Source organism: Lepidochelys kempii, chromosome 13, assembly GCF_965140265.1.
Source record: "Lepidochelys kempii isolate rLepKem1 chromosome 13, rLepKem1.hap2, whole genome shotgun sequence".
Lineage (NCBI taxonomy): Eukaryota > Metazoa > Chordata > Testudines > Cheloniidae > Lepidochelys > Lepidochelys kempii.
This window is the reverse complement of record NC_133268.1, coordinates 40,214,995-40,232,065: the sequence shown is the minus strand read 5'-3', so window position 1 is coordinate 40,232,065 and position 17,071 is coordinate 40,214,995. Positions and strand designations below refer to the sequence as shown.

The following is a 17,071-nucleotide window of genomic DNA, read 5'->3' as shown; positions in this document are numbered from 1 at the left end:
CAGCTGACATTTCACAACCAACACAGGGATTTGTTCTTGCCTCTCTCACCAGTTTTCCTGTGATGGGAACTGGGAATCCCACCGTGTAGCGGCCCCGTGTGCGATGAGCGCTCAGTGGAGACACATAGTGAGCGACAGTCTCTGCCCTGAAGAACTTACAAAGAAATTGGAGCCGACAGAGGAAGGGTTCCTCACGGCGCCCTCGTTATACCCATGGGGAAGGAAGTCACAAAGAGAGGAGGGTAAAGTTACTGCTGCTCCGTCTGCTGCTACCACATAGCCACTACGGTCTATTCCTCTCTCCTTTTGAAGACCGGAGCGGATGCAAATCGAGTGACCACATTTCCTGTGAGACACCCCCGGCGCCCCTGGGTCTGCAGAGGACACCGCACAGACACGTGTCTCCGCAGCTCACACCCATCCCCACTTCTCTGCGCCCTCTCCTGCAGAATTGTCTCCAAAATCGTCAGAAAAGAGATGATGCTGTGGCTACCCCTCGCTTTCATGGCAGCAATTCCCAGAGATGATTCCTTGCCTGGATACAGAGAGAAGCTCAGTATTATGGTGGAGATTATTAAGACTCTATTTTAATTTTGCAGGAGTCCATTCGCAGATTCAGCTGGTGGAGTCTGGGGGAGGTGTTAAAACCACAGGAGAGTCTATCCGCATCTCCTGTAAAGCCTCCGGATTTCCCTTTGGAAACTATTGGATGTTCTGGTACCGCCAGGCTCCCGGGAAAGCGCCAGAGTGGATCTCCTACATTAACCCCGGTAGCACTTCAGCGGACTATGGCCATTCAGTGAAAGGGCGATTCACCATCTCCAGAGACAACCCCAGCAACCTGCTCTATTTGCAAATGACCGGCCTGAGACCCGAGGACACGGCGGTGTATCACTGTGTGAGAGACACAGTGACGGGCAGGGAATCTAACCACGTACAAAAACATCCCCTTTGCAGTCACAGCCCCCTGCGGGGCAAACCCCAGGTGAAGAGTCAGACACACACAGAACTGAACCAAGGAGAAAATGTCCCCAGCGCTGCCAGCAGCGCGGGACGGACAAGACTTTTGTGGGGCTGCAGAGTCAGGTCAGGGCTGGGTAGCAAATATGAGGCAGCCGCTGTCCCAGTCCCTGCCCCTAGGGGGCAGCACCCCCATGTTCTCTGCTGCACACCCGCCCCTCCGGGCAACCAGCGTGCCACCCCTCGCACACCCTGCCCCTAGGGGGCAGCGCCCTGATCCCTCTTCGCTCCTTCAGGTCGATGATTCCCAAGCGGCCTCTGGGGGGCGTGAGGGGTCAGCCTTTCTTTGCTGCACCCTGGGTCCCGGGAGACCTTGGTGGATTGCGAGCTGTGGCAGGGGGCAGCCAAAAGCGGACAGGGTCAGATGTCGCTCGCTGCTGGCAGATCTGACGCTGCCCCTGCTGCCCCACTAGGAAAGAAACCCGGCTGTCCGACCTGGGGCCCAGCCCACTGTCTGATCTCTTAGGACTAAGACTTTTCCAATGTAGGAAGTTGAAGTTAGGCTCCCGGATCCTGATTGGTGGGTTCCCGAAGGAAAGGGTGGATTTCACAGGCAGCAGCTTCCACTGCTTTCAGTGCATTTGTATCTGCAATAACTGAAGTGAGCTGTAGCTCAGGAAAGCTCATGCTCAAATAAATTGGTTAGTCTCTAAGGTGCCACAAGTCCTCCTGTTCTTTTTGCGGATACAGACTAACACGGCTGCTACTCTTGTGACCCGTGAACTGGCCCTCTCAGAGGTAATAGTCATAATTGGCCAGGTGAAAACTCAGCACCGCCCTGTGGTTGATAGTTAGCCGCCCTCCTCCCTGGGATATTCGTCACTAGCTCAGCAAGGCTGGGGCGGGGTTTCTCCGAGTGGTAATTTAAATGAGGCGGGGCTATGCAAATTCTCCCCGTGCAGAGACTCTCTTTCCGGGCTGTTCCCACCCGCCCCTGACCCTGCGGCCCGCGGAGAAGCTCTGTCAGTGCAGGGAGCAGCTCCGGACCCGTCCCCAGGGCGAGGACTGGCCGCAGACGCGCAGAGACGATGCGGTGGTGGCTCCATTTTGCTTTCATCGCAGCAGCGTCCAAAGGTACTTCGGATGGCGGGAATCGGGGGGTTGCTGATCCGATTATTGCCATTGATTGACCGGAGCGGGAGAGGGGAGATTCCCCGGGAATAAATTGGGACACACGGATTTTGTTTCCGGTTTCATACCATGTATTTGTCTCGTCTGAGAGGCGGTGGCTGGAAACCTCCAAATCGTTTCCCTTTGTCTCACAAATATAATTGACAGACCAGATGTCCCCCTCCCCCCCTTACATTAGACTGTGGCCAAAGCTGGAGCCGTTGCCCAGACCTGGCCCGAGGGGATTGTTCCCACCCGCTCTCACGCCCCCACCCCGGTTTGTTCCTCAGGGGCCGAGGCGCAGGGGCGGCTGGTGGAGTCCGGCGGCGGGGCTGCGACCACCGGCGGCTCCAGGCGGCTCTCCTGCACAGGCTCCGGATTCGCTTTCAGCAGCTACACCATGCTCTGGTACCGGCAGCGCCCCGGGAAGGGGCTGGAATGGGTCTCCTGGATCAGCGGCACTGGCGGGAGCAAAGATTACACTAACTCCGTAAAAGGGCGATTCACCATCTCCAGGGACAACGCCAAGAGCCAGCTGTATCTGCAAATGAGCCGCCTGGGACCCGAGGACACCGCCCGGTATCACTGCGCTGCTAGAGACACAGTGAGGGGAAGCCGGTGTGAGCTCAGACAAAAACTCGCTGCGTTCAGCTCAGGGGATTCGGGAGCGTCCCATGACTAGCATCACCCCCTGAACGCCGGTGTCCCTCACCCACAACTCATAGCCCGCTGCTCACCCACCCACCCACTCACTGCAGCTCCTTAGTGGCGTCCTTGTCCAGAGTAGTGCGTTCTCGGGGTGCAAGGTGTGTATCTGTGCCCGGAGGGACAGGAGCTGTTCTCAGAGCACAGGGCAGGGTTATAAACACAGACAGCCGGGGGTGAGAGCAGAGAACTGACCTGAACTCTGCTGGGTTCGCCAGCAAACCTGCGGGTGTCTACTAAGCCGGGCTGCTGCAGGAATTCTTTCACAGCGTATCGTGAGAGAACATGTCTGTCCTTCCTGAGCACTTGGGTGGAAGGCCTGTTCCTCCAGCAACACGTTCAAAGGAAAGGGCTCCAGATTTTTGCACACAACTAGTAGCGTGGTGGGGAGTCTACTCCAAGAGAGGACCTATCCCAAATGTTGGCTCTCTTGCTATCCAGGCTGGAAAGAAAATGCCCAGTTCCGACTTGAATTACACCAAGGACCCAATGGGAGCACTCACTGGTCACTGCCGGCAGAACTGGCAACCCCGGATCGGTGATAACGAGCCTGATTAAAAACAGAAGCGCCTCTACACCAGAGATTCGTTTCTGCGGCCGGGAAATTATCCCTGGATTTCCACACTGATCCTCTTCAGGGTAAGTGTATCTGGTAACGATGAACCGCTACACAAAGGCAAGGGTCCTACTGGACCCCCCAGGGGTTGACTGGTCTTCCCTTAAAGAAGGGAGCATATGCAAATGGAATAACAACATTTCCTGTCACACTCACGCTCTGTCCCTGACCCTGCAGGGGGCAAAAGCTGCAGCCCCATGTGCCTGCATTGAACAAGTCCCACTGGAGATTTTTCCCCAGACTAATCAGAAGAAGATGATCCTCTGGCGGCATGTTGCTTTCATGGCAGCACTGCCCCAAGGTGATTCTGGCCTGAAAAGTTCGGGAGGCCTCAGTGTTACTGAGTACCAGGCTAAAATCGTTCTCTGTTATAGAATCATAGAATCTGAGGGTTGGAAGGGACCTCAGAAGGTCATCTAGTCCAACGCCCTGCTCAAAACAGGACCAATCCCCAATTTTTGCCCTAGATCCCTAAATGGCCCCCTCAAGGATTGAACTCACAACCCTGGGTTTAGGAGGCCAATGCTCAAACCACTGAGCTATCCCTCCCGCCTACCTATGTCCTCAGGTGCCCAATTGCAGGTCCAGCTGGTGGAGTCTGGGGGAGGCCTGAAGATGGCAGGAGAGTCTATCAACAACTCGTGCAAAGCCTCCGGGTTCAGATTTGGTGACTAAGCGATGCTGTGGTACCGACGGGCTCCCGGGGGAAGACCAGAGTGGGTCTCTTATATTAACTGGGTTGGCTCTGACACGGATTAGGCGGACTCAGCAGAAGGGCGATTCACCATCTCCAGGGACAACCCCAGCAATTTGCTACACTTGCAAGTGAAGAGACTGAGAGTCGAGGACAGCGCCCGGTATCACTGTGCGACACACAATGAGGGGAAGCTGGTCTGAGCTCAGTCAAAAACCTCTCGTTCCTGTCACAGCCTCCCTGAGGAAGCACGTCACACCTCAAAGTTCAATCACATGGATTTTAACCAAGTAGAAAATGTCCTCAACTCTTTAGTCATCACGTAGGAAAGTATAATTTTTGGAGCCCGGTGAAGGCTGCAAAGACACGCCAAGGCTGAGTTACATTAGGAGAGCTACAGCCTCTATCCCGGTCTCTGGCACACACCTCGCAACGTCCGCAACAAATGGAGCAGGGGGGCTGCAGACAGCACCAGTCCCCTTCTTTGCATAGCCCCGCCTTACTCCCCTGCGGCTCCTTCTTGGGCACTGACTGCGGCAGGAGTCCTGAGGAAAAAACAGTGTGTGAAGTCTTGTGTCAGTCCCGTCCAGGGGGCAGAGTTAAGATTACATGGGCAACCTGAGTTCTGGCATCTCCTATCGTTCGAGGGCTTGACTTTGCCACCTTAACATTCTTTTAAAGTAGTTTTTAATGCCATTTCCTTCCCGTACAGAAAAATGGAAAAACATAAAAAACACCCTTTCAGTCTATAGAACCATTGACCTTCCCCCAGCTGAGTCATCAGCAGAATTGGCATTTTCAGAGGTGCGCACTCCTTGTCTTAGATGCGCATGCCTCGACCTCGGTTACCAGTGTGCACCTGCTGTCCCGAGCCCTGCCAGTAGGGTACAGCACTTCCCCCCGACCTGAATCGTACTGTGCGCCTTCTACCCTAGTACATACCACTAGAGAGCAGCGCTTGTTCTCTTTGGCGCGCTCCAGTCTGCGTGGGACCTTCATAGGCTGCTGGAATATCGGACACTGCCCCCTTCATTGCTCCCTGGTGGTGGAACATAGGGCTCAGCACTGGGCCGGAGATACATTATTAGGGAAAGATGCTTTAGGGACCCTCCCCCTCACCCCTTTCCCTGCTAGGAGATCTCAAGGTTGACAGCATTTGGGGACATGATGCTATTGCAAAGGGGGTCTTGGAATACCCTCCCCCCTCTCTTCTTGTCAGCTGGAATTGACACTCGCCTATCAGATTACAGGAGATGTAGACTGCGCAGCTGGGTTTCCTGTGCCAAACCAAATATCACATTCACATGTCCCTGACCTTGGAGTTCCCAGAGAGCAACACCGTAATGCTCTGTATGTCTGCAATTACCATCTAACTCCGTCCTCCAAATTCCCATTATCCCTCCAAGTAACCAAAAACTGTGACAGCCTGATTGAATACTCAGGCCTGGGAATTATTTGCTTCTTATGGAAAAAGAGGAAACACTCATTCACCCCCCCCCCCCCGCCCGCCGTTGGTAAAAGCGGTGCGATCATGTTGTGGGTGACTCTTAAAGGGATGATGTCACTACCCTTCTGAAGTGTTGGTCACTCAGGCCTGGACCTTAGTTATCTCTGGTGGGAAAGGAGGGAGCAAAATAATTTTATTTACTCGTTCTTTCATTTATTCCATTGGTAAATGGGAGTGGTGCAATTTCTGACAGAGCGCACCTACAATGTGAATAACAGGACTGGTCTTCAGTTGTCTCCTGCCGGGGAGCGTGTGGAAATCACCCCGGTAGTTCCCCCAATAGGTGCCCTCTCTAATGTCTGGACACCCGGCCGCCGGCGAGAACTGACAATCCTCTCTTAAGGCACAGGATATGTACAGGGAGGCAGTTGCATTTCCCGGGTCACACCCGCCTCGTCCCTCAGCCTGCAGGAGAGCGAAGCTGCATCCGCTGTGTCACCGCAGTTAAGGGTTAATCCTTCCCGCCGCTAGGCCCTTAAGGGACAGTGAGAGTCGCCCTAACGTTAAGGCACGTGGCTGTTAACGAGCGAGCTGGTCTCTGTCTGAGCGAGATACAGGGAGAGTGCAAGGCTGCGTGTGTTTCAGGAATGGCCGCGGGAGAGCGAGCGCGCTGCTTTGCAGGTGTGGGAACGCCTCGCTCCCTGTGCCAGGGAGACAGCGTTTGACGCAGGCGTCGCACAGTGTTTGCAGCCTCCTCTGGCTCCTGGTCTCAGGTTTCAGCAGAAGCTGCGGAGGGTTTCAAAGACTCTCCCCAGAGAGAGAAGCCGGTGTCCGGGTCTCCGGCTGTTTTGCTTTGGTCCGAGGCATGATGACCTGGCTCTTAGCTACTCTGCTGGCCCTGGCCCCATGTGAGTACTAGGGAAATGGCGGGGGGGGGGGGGAGTTTGGGCGAGTGCGGGAGACTCTTTGCTCTCTAGGTCCATTGGTTTATTAATTTATGTTTCCAGGTGCCCTTTCTCAGGTGCAGCTGCTGGCGTCCGGCCCCGGGATGGGGCAGGTCTCCGAGCCCCTCACACTCACCTGCGCGATCTCTGGTGGGTCCGTCTCTGCTGATTACTGGGATTGGTACCGGCAGCTTCCCCGGGGAGGGCTGGACTGGCTGGGAGAGATTGACTGGTACCACCGGAGTGGCTCTTATGCTACGCCCAGTCTCTCCCAGGCCAAATAACTCTCTCAGCTGATTCCTCCAAGAACCAGGTCTACCTGCCGCTCCGCTCGCTGACAGCTGCGGACACCGCCGCCTATTACTGCGCCCGGAGAGAGACAGGGAGACAGAGACAGGGAGCCCCCAGACAGAAAGGGAGGAACCTCTGTGCCACACCTCCGGGGCTGAACCCGCCTGGCTTGTCCCCTTCTCTCAGCCCCCCTCTGCGAGGGACAAGGTGCGGGAGGCCATCTCTTTCGTTGGACCAACTTCTGTAGCTGAGAGAGAGAGAGATCCACCAGAAGGTATCAGCTCACCCACCTTGGCTCTCCAATATCTTGGGACCAACAGGGATACAGCATCTCTGCATAGTGACAGGTCAGTGTCAACTTCTGCCTGAGAAACACAGCAGGAAAGAGACCCAAAGAAGATCTCTGTGGGGCTCCAGAGTTTGTCTCTGTCCCGCCAACAGAAGTTGGTCCAATAGAAAATATTACCTCCCCCGCCTTGTGTCTGATATCCTGGGACCGTGGTGGCTACAACTGTACTCCATACAGCAGGAAAGAGAGTGAGCCAGCGGGGTCCGGGTCTGCCCTGCTGTGCTGGGCTGTAGATATTTCAGGAGGAGAGAGAGGCGTGTATATATGGGATGCATCTGCCCATGTCTGTTGTGTATCGGATGGACAGTATAGCTCAATACAGAGAGGGGTCTGATAGCTAGCTAAGGGGGTGTATGAGATAGATAGATAGATTAGATAGAGGGGGTGGATGGGGATAAATAGATTAGATTAGATAGTGTGACGGTGGTCCCAGTGGGAGCCAGCTGAGGTCGCTCAATTAGGGTGAATTGCAAACAAACCCGAAAAGCTAGTGGATATTTCAATATTTAGATTTACCCATCCAGCACACAAGGGCTTCTGTACTACCTCACTGGTTACTCAGCAGTCCCAACAATGCAGTTCCCTTGAAGTACCCAGCCCCAGGCCTCCACCCAGCTACCCAGGACAAAATATGATGAGGATTCCTGAAAATCTTATTCCATCACACAAAAGAAAAAGTTCTGATCCCAAAGGACCAGCCACACACGCAGGTCAAATTATAACTTAGATCTTACCCAAAAGATCTTAGATCCGATTCCTACTAACTAAACTGAAATTTATTTAAAAAAAAGAAAAGAGAGTGTTGGTTAAAGGATCAATATACTTACCCACATGAATTCAATTCTTGAGGTTCAGATACGGAGCAGAGATGGTGAGCTTGTGTTTGCAAAGAGTTCTTTTGGAAATAGTCCATAGGTTATAGTCCAATATCTGTATTCAGAGTGAAATCCAGTCAATGACTGGGATCTCAATCCTTATGGCTTTGGCTTCCCCTGCATGAAACCCTAGGCAAATCTGAGACAAAAAAAGGTCCTGTAGAGCCTAACTCCGGCCCTGTTCCCGGGGCATCCTGACACCCAATCAGACCGGAGTCTCTGCCCCGCTCCAGGGGCAGGGTGTGGGAAGGGGCATGACTTCGTTTCCCTTCCAAACCCAGCAGCCACGTCATGTGCTTTTAATTGGAGGGTGTATTTAGGTCTTTGTTTGTCTGTATACACCTGTCACGGAGTCCCTGGGTGATGCTCTGGAACTGTTCCCCATGAAGCCAGTCAGGACTCTGGGGAAGTCTCCTTTCTGTGAGCAGCCGGTCTTCAGGACACACAGCTCACACAGCTTCCACCTTCCTGGGTCTGACCTTGGAGCATTCAGCATCCTCTGCCCCTCCGTACGCTTCCCACAGCGAGTCCGCTCAGGCAGGGCTCCTGGGGGAGCCAGAGGGTCCTGCACCCCAACTCTACAGTCAGACGTGACTCTCAGCCAGCCAGTAAAACAGAGGTTTATTAAACGACAGGAACATGGTCTAAAACAGAGCTTGTAGGTGCAGAGAAGAGGACCCCTCAGCTGGGTCCATTTTGGGGGGCAGGGAGCCAGACAACCACGTCTGCACTTCACTCCATGTCCCAGCCAGCCTCAAACTGAAAGTCCCTCCAGCCCCTCCTCTCCTGGGCTTTGTCTCTTTCCCGGGCCAGGAGGTCACCTGATTCCTTTGTTCTCCAACCCTTTAGCTCTCACCTTGCAGGGGGGAAGGGCCCAGGCCATCAGTTCCAGGAAACAGGGTGTTGGCCATTCTCTGTGTCCAGACCCCTGCACACACCTGCCCTCTAGGGCTCTGCAATGATCATACACCCTTACCCCACTGTGTTAAGGAAAAGTGAGCACATGTGACTCCATTTTGGTTTGGGGCCCACCATTGTTTAAATGCCAGCACATCATACACCAGGAGGAGTAATCCTTAGATATTGAATCCCTGTGAAAATCCTCCTCCTTGTCTCCAGCCTGCCTTGACTCCCAGTATCTGGTTTTTGTCAGTCTCTAACTCCCTGTCTCTTGGCCTTGATGTGAGGCCTCCCATCCTGATAATAAAAGTTACTGATGCATAGCTTTAGGACCATGCTGTGTAATTAACATACTGGTATAGCACGAGGAATGCACCAAGCAGGGATAGGTGGTAGATAAGACAAGGGTTTGTTTATTGGCTAAGGTTTCCGATGCACGAGGGCAACATGCTTTGCTAAAAAGTATATAACCTTTGTATAATCTGCATTCAGGGTCCCCTCCTGGCTAGCAGGGGGGCACCACGCTCGAGCGTAATAAACTTAGTGTCCTTTGGGAACTCTGCAGTTGTGGACTTTGTTTCTGTGCCTCAGCCTAGATTCGAACTGTGCTTGTCCTATCAGGTATAATTCGCAGCACTGGTGTGCGTGTCCTACCAGGTGTAATTCGTAGCACTTGTGTGCGTGTCCTACCAGGTATAATTCGCAGCAGTTGTGTGCGTGTCCTACAAGGTGTAATTCGTAACAACTGTCACAGAGTCCCTGGGTGATGCTCTGGAACTGCTCCCCGTGAAGCCAGTCAGGACTCTGGGGAAGTCTCCTCTCTGGGAGCAGACTGTCTTCAGGACACACAGCTCACACAGCTTCCACCTTCCTGGGTCTGACCTCCGAGCATTCAGCATCCTCTGCCCCTCCATGCACTTCCCACAGCGAGTCCGCTCAGGCGGGGCTCCTGGGGAAGCCAGAGAGTCCTGCACTCCAACTTCGCAGTCAGATGTGACTCTCAGCCAGCCAGTAAAACAGAGGTTTATTAAACGACAGGAACATGGTCTAAAACAGAGCTTGTAGGTGCAGAGAAGAGGACCCCTCAGCTGGGTCCATTTTGGGGGGCAGTGAGCCAGACAACCACGTCTGCCCTTCACTCCTTGTCCCAGCCAGGCCCAAACTGAAAACTCCCTCCAGCCCCTCCTCCCCTGGGCTTTGTTCCTTTCCTGGGCCAGGAGGTCACCTGATTCCTTTGTTCTCCAACACTTTTGCTCTCACCTTGCAGGGGGGAAGGGCCCAGGCCATCAGTTGCCAGGAAACAGGGTGTCGGCCATTCTCTGTGTCCAGACCCCTGCACACACCTGCCCTCTAGGTCTCTGCAATGATCATACACCCTTACCCCACCACCTAGATACTTAAGAACTGCATAGGGGAAACTGAGGCACCCCCACAATATTCAGAGGAAACATTAAGAACAGTCCCACTTCGTCACAACACCTCCTTAGTATCTATCTATCTATCTATCTATCTATCTATCTATCTATCTATCTATCTATCTATCTATCTATCTATCTATCTCCATTCATTTGCATGCATCTAGGCATAATGCTTTCTTTCTTTCTTTCTTTCTTTCTTTCTTTCTTTCTTTCTTTCTTTCTTTCTTTCTTTCTTTCTTTCTTTCTTTCTTTCTTTCTTTCTTTCTTTCTTTCTTTTCTTTTCTTTTCTTTCACAGTCTAATCTATACAACGTTCCGTGCACATAATTGTCTCATCTATTTGTATGTTTCCAATTCCCCACTATCTATTAATCCATCCATTGTTCCTATACCATATTATCTCTCTATACAATCATTTTTCCTCCTTTGTATTATCCCTCTATCCATCCACACTTCCCCTTTACTATTTTCAGTCCCCATCTATGATTTTCTCTACTGTATTATCTAGCAATTTGTTTTTCTGTCTATGTATGTGGCTTAGAGGCCCCTTATCACTCTAGTGAGAGTCAATAGGTATTAGTAATGGTCATTGTGCTATAGTGTTTTCTCCAGCAGATGTCCAGTTGCAGATGCAGCTGGTGGAGTCTGGGGGTGCTATTAGAAATGAAGGGGAGTCCATCCTGCTCTCCTATAAAGGATCAGGCTTCACCTTCAGCAGCTATAAAACGTACTGGTACCAGCAGATCCAGGAAAAAGCCCGGAGTTTGTCTCACTTATTTACACCATGGCTCTGTCCAATGTTACATGGATTCGGTTAAAGGGCATTTCACCCTGTCCAGAGACAAAGCCAAGAGCGAGCTGTACCTGGGAAAGAGCAGCGTGAAATGAGAGGACATCGCCAGGTATCACTGCGCTGCTAGAGAGGCACTGTGCGGGGAAGCCGGTGTGAGCTCGGACACAAACCTGCCACCCCCTCGACTCAGACCCAGTGGGGCAAAGTCAGCTCTATCAGGGGGAGGAAAGACCTGGTGTGCTCAGTGTGAGCAGGGCATAAGTTCTGGCAAGTGAAGTGTAAAAATATAATTAGGAAGGCCAAAAAAAAAAAAAAAAAATTGAAGAAGAGCTAGCCAAAGACTCAAAAAGTAATAACTAAAAAAGTGTTAAGTACATCAGAAGCAGGAAGCCTGCTAAGCAACCAGTGGGGCCACTGAACAATCGAGATGCTAAAGGAGCACTCGAGGATGATAAGGCCATTGTGGAGAAACTATTCTTTGCATCAGTCTTCAGGGTTGAGTATTTGAGGGTGTCAAGGCTGATTCCCCACTCTGGCACTTCCACTGCAGAAGGCGGGGGTCTGCAAGGAATCGAAAATTAATACTTGCCAATCCAGGCTGGTAATGCTGCCACCACCCAAGTGAAAACTGCCTTTTGCAAATCCAGAAAAAAAACGTACTTGGGAAGTTTTTTCTGAGGCCCGTCAGCTTTTCCACCCCTCCCTCTGGGAAGCCAAGAAAGAAAACAACAGAAAAGGGGAACCCAGCTGCTCCACCAGCTGATTAACATATGCACAGCCTCTTTACCTCCTAAGACACAGAAATTCAATCATGTTCTTAAAAAAGGGAAATTTTATTGAAAAAAGAAAGAAAACACATTTGGAAAATTAGGTTATTGCTAGATATTAAAAGAGCAACTCCAAGAATTAAGCAGCAAGAATAGCTTTCTTGGGGTCCAGCTTAAAGATTACAAAGCAAACAAAAGCTTCAAAAGGGAGCTAGATAGACTCATGGAAGTTAGGTCCACAAATTGTTATTAGCCAGGCTGGGCAGGGATGGTGTCCCTAGCCCCTGTTTGCTAGAAGCTGGGAATGGGTGACAGGGGATGGATCGCTTGATGATTCCCTGTTCTGTTCATTCCCTTTGGGGCACCTGCCACTGTCCACTGTCAGAGGACAGGATACTGGGCTGGATGGACCTTTGGTCTGACCCAGTCTGGCCGTTCTTATGGTCTTATGTTCTTAAAAGCACCTGAGGTTAGCACAGAGGAATCAACAAGACTGAAAACAAAACAAAAAATAAACCCAATCATGTCTGTCTAAACATTCCTGTTCTACTTACATGTCTGTAGTTTCAAATGAGAAAGTCAAGGTATGACGCTGATGATTTTCATACCTGGCCCACCCTTACAGCACACTTGCTGCCCTGTCCCTCTGCAGCTGAGAGAACAAAGACCCCACCCCAAGCAGTTTTTTCCCAGTTTGAAAGGGTTCAGTTTCCCTATTGGTTCCCTACGTCAGGCGCCAACTCATTTTAAGTTTACCTCTTAACCCTTTACAGGTAGGGCAGTTCGGGTACCTCTGCCAAAGAGGATTCTATACCTAACTGAATGGTTTGGGAGTTACACGAGGGTGCTACCCCCTCCCACCTTCATTAATCACAGAGGGAGATTCCCAAACCTGAGCCATTCTTTTTAGGTGACAAATCTGAGTAACTATCCCAGCTTGAGGTGTCATTAGAGGAGGTTTTGGAGCAAATTGATAAAGTAAACAGCAATAAGTCACCAGGACCAGATGATATTCACCCAAGAGTTCTGAAGGAGCTCAAATGTGACATTTCAGGGCTACTAACTGGTTTGTAACCTATCATTTAAATCAACTTCTGCACCAAATGACTGGAGGATAGCTAACGTGACACCAATTTTTATGTAGGGCTCCAGGGGCAATCCTGGCAATTACAGACCAGTAAGCCTAACTTAAGTACCAGACAAATTAATTTAAACTATAGTAAAGAACAGAATTGTCAAACACATTGATGAACATGATTTGTTGGGGAAGAGTCAACATGGTTTTTGTAAAGGGAAATCATGCCTCACCAATCTACTAGAATTCTTAGAGGGGTCAACAAGCCTGTGGAGAAAGGAGATCCAGTGGATATAGTGTATTTAGATTTTCAGAAAGCCTTTGACAAGGCCTCTCAACAAAGGCTCTTAAGCAAAGTGAGCTGTCATGGGGGAAGAGGGAAACTCCTCTCACTGATCGGTAACTGGTTAAAAGATAGGAAACAAAGGGTAGGAATAAATGGTCTGTTTTCCAAATGGAGAGAGGTAGATAGTGGTGTCCCCCAGGGGTCTGTTCTGGGACCAGTCCTATTCAACATATTCATAAATGATCTGGAAAAAGAAGTAAACAATGAAGTGGCAAAATTTGCAGATGATACAAAATTACTAAAGACAGTTAAGTCCCAGGCAGATTGGGAAGAGCTAAGAAAGGATCTCTCAAAACTTGGTGACTGGGCAACAAAATGACAGTTGAAAATTAATGTTGATAAGTGCAAAACAATGCACATTGGAAAGCAGAATCTGAACTTTACATACAAAAAGATGGGATCTAAGTTAGCTGTTACCACTCAAGAAAGAGATCTTGGAGTCATTGCCAGAAGCTGGGAATGGGCGACAGGGGGTGGATCACTTGATGATTACCTGCTCTGTTCATTCCCTCTGGGGCACCTGGCATTGGCCACTGTCAGAAGACAGGACACTGGACTAGATGGACCTTAGGTCTGACCCAGAATGGCCGTTCTTATTTTCTTATGGGTCTAGGCTGTGAGGTGCTAGCCCCAAAGCTCTGGATTTGCCCTTGTCCCCTGTAGCGTTTGACACCCTTCTGGTCACTGTCAGAACCTCACAATAACCCACCCTGCTCCCAGGGGGCCCTGACACCCATCAGACCGGAGTTTCCTCCCCTTTCCAGGATCAGGGTGTGGGAAGGGGAGGGGAGTGACTTCGTTTCCCTTCCAAACCCAGCAGCCGCGGCTGGGAAGCTGCAATAGACAGAAGTGGCCGCCCCTTGTGTTTGTGCCGTTAAGGGCTAAACCCTCTTTAACCTGACAGTGAGAATTTACCCTGCAGCTCAGCGAGCAATGCCGGTGTGGGTACTGTTTGTGTTCATTGTAGCAGCTTGGAAAGGTGAGAAAAAGTTTGAAAATACAGTGAACCTCAGAGTTTGTGTTTTGGTTGCAGAGGTCTGTATATCCCTGTTTTCTTTCTTTCTTTCTTTCTTTCTTTCTTTCTTTCTTTCTTTCTTTCTTTCTTTCTTTCTTTCTTTCTTTCTTTCTTTCTTTCTTTCTTTCTTATCACAGTCTTATCTATACATCATTCCATTCACAACACTATATCATATCTTTGTATGTGTCTAATCCTCCAGTAGCTATTCATCCATCCATTGTTCCTGTACTGTATTTTCTCTCTATCCATCGCATTTCCCCCTCGACAGTATACTATCTCCATCTATGATTTCCTCCACTGTATTAGCTAGCAACTTTTCTCTCTGTCTATTTCTGTGGCTTAGATACCCCTTGTCACCCTAGTGAGAGTCCACAGGTAAGAACAATGATCATTATGACCATTAACTTGTTTTGTCCGTCAGGTGCCCAGTCCCAGAAGCAGCTGGTGGAGTCCGGGGGTGGTGTTAGAAATGAAGGGGAGTCCATTCGGCTCTCCTGTAAAGCCTCCGGCTTCACCTTCAGCAGCTACGACATGTTTTGGTACCGGCAGAGTCCCGGGAAAAGCCCGGAGTTTGTCTCACTTATTTACTACGACGGGACAGGCCGAAGTTACGCGGCTTGGGTTCAAGGGCGATTCACCATCTCCAGGGACAACGCCAGGAGCGAGCTGTACCTGGGAATGAGCCGCCTGAGGCTGGAGGACACCGCCTGGTATCACTGCGCTTCTAGAGACGCACAGAGCGGGGAAGCCGGTGTGAACTGAGACAAAAACCTCCTGTCCCCGGGCTCCAGGCCCAGAGGGGTAAAGTTAGCTGCGGGGGCGGGCGGGGCGCACAGACCGGTGGGGCGGCGGGACACGGACCAAGTGCACTGAGAGCAGGGAGGGAAAGGAAACGAAGTGTATGCTGGGGACATCAGGGAGATGTAACTCCGGGGGCACACAGGAAACCTCCAGCCCTGCGGAGGTTCAGAGACTCCTGTGACGAAGTGGGACTGTTCTTAATGTTTCCTCTGAATAGTGTGGGGGTGCCTCAGTTTCCCCTATGCAGTTATTAAGTATCTAGGGGGTGGGGTAAGGGTGTATGATCATTGCAGAGCCCTAGAGGGCAGGTGTGTGCAGGGGTCTGGACACAGAGAATGGCCAACACCCTGTTTCCTGGCAACTGATGGCCTGGCCCTTCCCTCCTGCAAGGTGAGAGCTAAAGGGTTGGAGAACAAAGGAATCAGGTGACCTCCTGGCCCGGGAAAGGGACAAAGCCCAGAGGAGGAGGGGCTGGAGGGAGTTTCATTTTGGGGCTGGCTGGGACATGGAGTGAAGGGCAGACCTGGTTGTCTGGCTCACTGTCCCCCAAAATGGACCCAGCTGAGGGGTCCTGTTCTCTGTACCTACAAGCTCTGTGTTAGACCATGTTCCTGTCCTTTAATAAACCTTCTGTTTTACTGGCTGGCTGAGAGTCACCTCTGACTGCGAAGCTGTGGTGCAGGACCCTCTGGCTTCCCCAGGACCCCGCCTGGGTGGACTCGCTGTGGGAAGCGCAGGGAGGGGCAGAGGATGCTGAATGCTCGGAGGTCAGACCCAGGAAGGGGGAAGCCAGGTGAGCTGTGTGTCCTGAAAACAGGCTGCTCCCAGAGAGGAGACTTCCCCAGAGTCCTGCCTGGCTTCATGGGGAGCAGTTCCAGAGCATGGCCCAGGGACTCTGTGACCACTCCCCCCTGGGATAAGCCCCCCTGCAGCTCCCAGGCTGTTTTGCTTCTGTCCCGGAAACGGTGCTGTGAGCCCGAGAATGGGGGGACACAGGGAGCGTGGGGGAGCCCCTCTGCTGCAGCCCAGTCGTCCCCCCCCCATTCCAGTGACACCCAACCTGAGCCAGAGTCGCTGCCTGTCAAGGAACGCAGGGAAGAGACCGGGCTGCACGGGGGCAGCCTGATCCCCTGTCCGGATGTGAGACTTTATTTCCCGGCGATGAGGGGCCCCTTGTGTCCCTGGGGGAGGTAGTTACCAGGGGAATCCCAAAGCCTCTTCCGACATCCAGAGACCATTGCTCGCGAGCCTGGAGCGGCGTTTGCTTTCCCGGGGAGGTTTGTCTGCAGCAGGCCGGTCTCAGGCTGCGCTGGGGCATTTCTCACCGGGGTCTCGGCTGTGAGGTGCTGGGAGCAGAGCTCTGTGTCTGCGCTTGTGCCCTGCAGCACCTGTCACACTTCAGGTGGGTGTGAGAACCTCACAATAACCCGCCCTGTTCCCGGGACGCCCTGAAACCCATCAACCAGGAGTCTCCGCCCCCCTTTAGGAGCAGGGTGTGGTGTGGGAAGCGGGGTGACTTCGTTTTCCTTTCAAACTCCGCAGCCACGTCTCGGAGACTGCAATAGACCGAAAAGGCCGCCCCTTGTCTTTGTGCAGCTAAGGCCTAAACCCCTGACCTCATCATACTGACTGTAAGACGTTACCCTGCAGCTCAGCGAGCAATGCCGGTGTGGGTACAGTTTGTGTTCCTTTTAGCGGCTTGGAAAGGTGAGAAAATGTCTGAAAATACAAGGAACCTTCAGAGTATGCGATTTTAATTGTACAGTGTATCTAGGTCTGTCTGTTTGTCTGTATACCCCTCCTTAATCTCTCTCTCTCTCCATCTAGGCATCATCATATATTCTTTCTTTCTTTCTTTCTTTCTTTCTTTCTTTCTTTCTTTCTTTCTTTCTTTCTTTCTTTC

At 51.6% G+C, this 17,071-nt stretch overlaps 1 protein-coding gene and 1 gene segment (V, D, J or C); both read left to right on the top strand.

Annotated features, from left to right (window-relative positions):
• The window catches only part of LOC140896674 (immunoglobulin lambda-1 light chain-like), a 165,663-nt gene that overhangs the window by 58,236 nt on the left and 90,356 nt on the right, over positions 1 to 17,071 (top strand). The window lies entirely within an intron of this gene.
• On the top strand, positions 2,028 to 4,827 carry LOC140896678 (immunoglobulin heavy variable 3-23-like). The segment is given in 3 exon segments: positions 2,028 to 2,094; positions 2,421 to 3,474; positions 4,020 to 4,827. Coding segments are annotated over 2 exon segments (438 nt in total).